General features: G+C 37.4%; 1 protein-coding gene across 1 annotated transcript in view; it reads right to left on the bottom strand.

Annotated features, from left to right (window-relative positions):
- LOC144978964 (heparan-sulfate 6-O-sulfotransferase 2-like) overlaps positions 1-1,084 on the bottom strand; it is a 10,304-nt gene extending 9,220 nt beyond the window's left edge. Inside the window, exon 1 of the mRNA XM_078925583.1 lies at positions 491-1,084. Coding sequence (XP_078781709.1) covers positions 491-1,008 — 518 coding nt within the window. The 5' untranslated portion in view covers positions 1,009-1,084. The remainder of the gene's footprint in view (positions 1-490) is intronic.
- Positions 1,085-2,357: the final 1,273 nt, after the last annotated feature.

Below are 2,357 nucleotides of genomic sequence, written 5' to 3'. Positions count from 1 at the left end.
CAAGCGCATTCTATCTATTGCACAACGTCTGGTCATGTGTGTCGTTTATATGTGTAAATGAACAAGCGGCTTTATATTGTTTTACAAGTACATTTACCTACATTATGTCAATGAATGTGTCTAATAAAATGTTATACCCAAAAGTACAGCATGGTGGACAGGGTGGCTCAGCGGTAGGGTCTTTGCTTCGTACCCGAAAGGTAACGTGTTCGAATACCCTCAACGCTGTGTGGCCTTGGGCAAGTCACCTCGCCCTAGCTCAGTTTGTGGCGCTGTATTGCAGCTGATGTATGGGTTATTCCAATCCTCCCTTGGAATAGACCATATGGACAAATTTCCTTATGGGATGAGTGAAAGGAATTATATATTTTTTAAGTATTTGCTATGCTTTATTTTTTTTTTAATGGTGCACATTAAGTGTGCAAGAAGTTGTTGTGATTTGAGAATTCCCTAATCTGTAAACGTTTTAATCAACGGCTGTTGGTCTTACCTTCCACCGTGCATATGGTCACACCGACATGGAGGCTGGATATTTGTGTTTTGAACCAGATGGTTTTCAAAGGTCGTGCCTCCTGTTTTTTGGATGTGAAGAACAACCATAACATCTGACATATTGATGTTGAACGTCACTGGGCGCATCTGCACGTCACGAACGTCATGTTGGCGTTTGATAAGGAGATTGGAGCGGTACGCTTGAAGATCGTCTAAAACGACTCCTTCTGGATCAGGTTTCAAATATACCCTTGAGCTATAAGAGTTATCGGCATTATTGGATGATTGGGAATGAACTTCAGATGAATTTTCTTCCAACCGTACAGATGTTGAAGATGAAGATTGATTGTGATGAGAAATGCTAAAAACAATAATAGTAATGAGAGCTATAATTGTAATCATCTTAATGTAAGACATTTTATTTGCATTGTTGTTGTTGAAATTATTGGGTTTGGGTTTCAAAATGTGGACCTGCTTTCCTGGTGACTTAACATCTTTAAAATGTTGAAAATCCATTTTATCCCTTAAAGATATAGAACTTTTACAAATATGATTTGATGTCCATTGATTTCTTTATCTTCACAACGATCAGTGTCTCTTTGATTCGTCGCGCCTGAAAGCAAAAGGGAAAATACATAGATAATACAAGATACTGAATTTAATGTAGATAAAACAAGGGTACAAAGGAGTTCCAGATGAAAACAACGAATAAAGATGAGTATCATGGTGTCAAATCCCGGACGGGCCTAAATGATGCAATTATCACCAACTTGGCGTCTTCTTCTTCTTCTTCTTCTTCTTCTTCTTCTTCTTCTTCTTCTTCTTCTTCTTCTTCTTCTCCTCCTCCTCCTCCTCCTCCTCCTCTTCTTCTTCTTCTTCTTCTTCTTCTTCTTCTTCTTCTTCTTCTTCTTCTTCTTCTTCTTCTTCTTCTTCTTCTTCTTCTTCTCCTCCTCCTCCTCCTCCTCCTCCTCCTCCTCCTCCTCCTCCTCCTCCTCCTCTTCCTCCTTCTTCTTCTCCTTCTTTTTCTTCTTCTTCCTCGTCTCCTTCCTCTTCTTCTTCTTCTTAAAGCTATGATTAATGATTTTAAAAAGCAAAGAAAGAAAAAAAAACACCCTCGCTGATGAGGAGGAGAAGGAGGAGGAGGAGGAGGAGGAATACGCAATAATACTTATCAACCCACTTCGAAATTTATGGAAATGAATAAACAAACCCAAGAGTCACCAAATTTATATCTTAATATTTCTTAATAGAGACATAATATTACCTAATTCCCGGAATGAATCATTGTATTCTAACCTAACAGAATTGCTAACAGGGTATTTTAACACATATTCTCTAACAGAATCTTCTAACAAAGTATTCTTACAGAATATTCTAACAGAGTGTTCTAACAGACTATTCTAACAGCTAACAGAGTATTCCAACAGATTATTCTGACAGATTATTCTTATAGAATGTTCTAACAAAGTATACCCACATAGTATTCTAACAGAGTAATCTAACAGTATTTTAACACATGATTCTTCAACAGAATATTCAAATAGAGTGTTCTTATACAGTATTCGAACAGAGTATTCTCACAGAGTATTCTAACAAAGCATTCTTACAGAGTATTCTGACAGACAGAATATTACAAAGGAGTATTCTAAGAGAGTATTGCAACGGAGCATTCTATCAGAATACTCCAACGGAGTCGTCTTATAGAGTATTTTAACATTGTATTCCAACGAAGTATTCTAACAGAATGAGAAAGAACAATAAGTACACATCGTCTGGTTAGCAGCAATGAGGGTTAGACGAATAAATATCCCTATACGATCGGTAGGTATCCGGTAACACAGCTCGTATGTGTTATTTTAATGGCG

The sequence above is a fragment of the Berghia stephanieae genome, chromosome 8 (genome assembly GCF_034508935.2).
Source record: "Berghia stephanieae isolate SIO BIC M18660-M18661 chromosome 8, UCSD_Bste_1.3, whole genome shotgun sequence".
NCBI classification, from domain to species: domain Eukaryota; kingdom Metazoa; phylum Mollusca; class Gastropoda; order Nudibranchia; family Aeolidiidae; genus Berghia; species Berghia stephanieae.
This window is presented reverse-complemented; position numbering and strand designations above follow the sequence as displayed.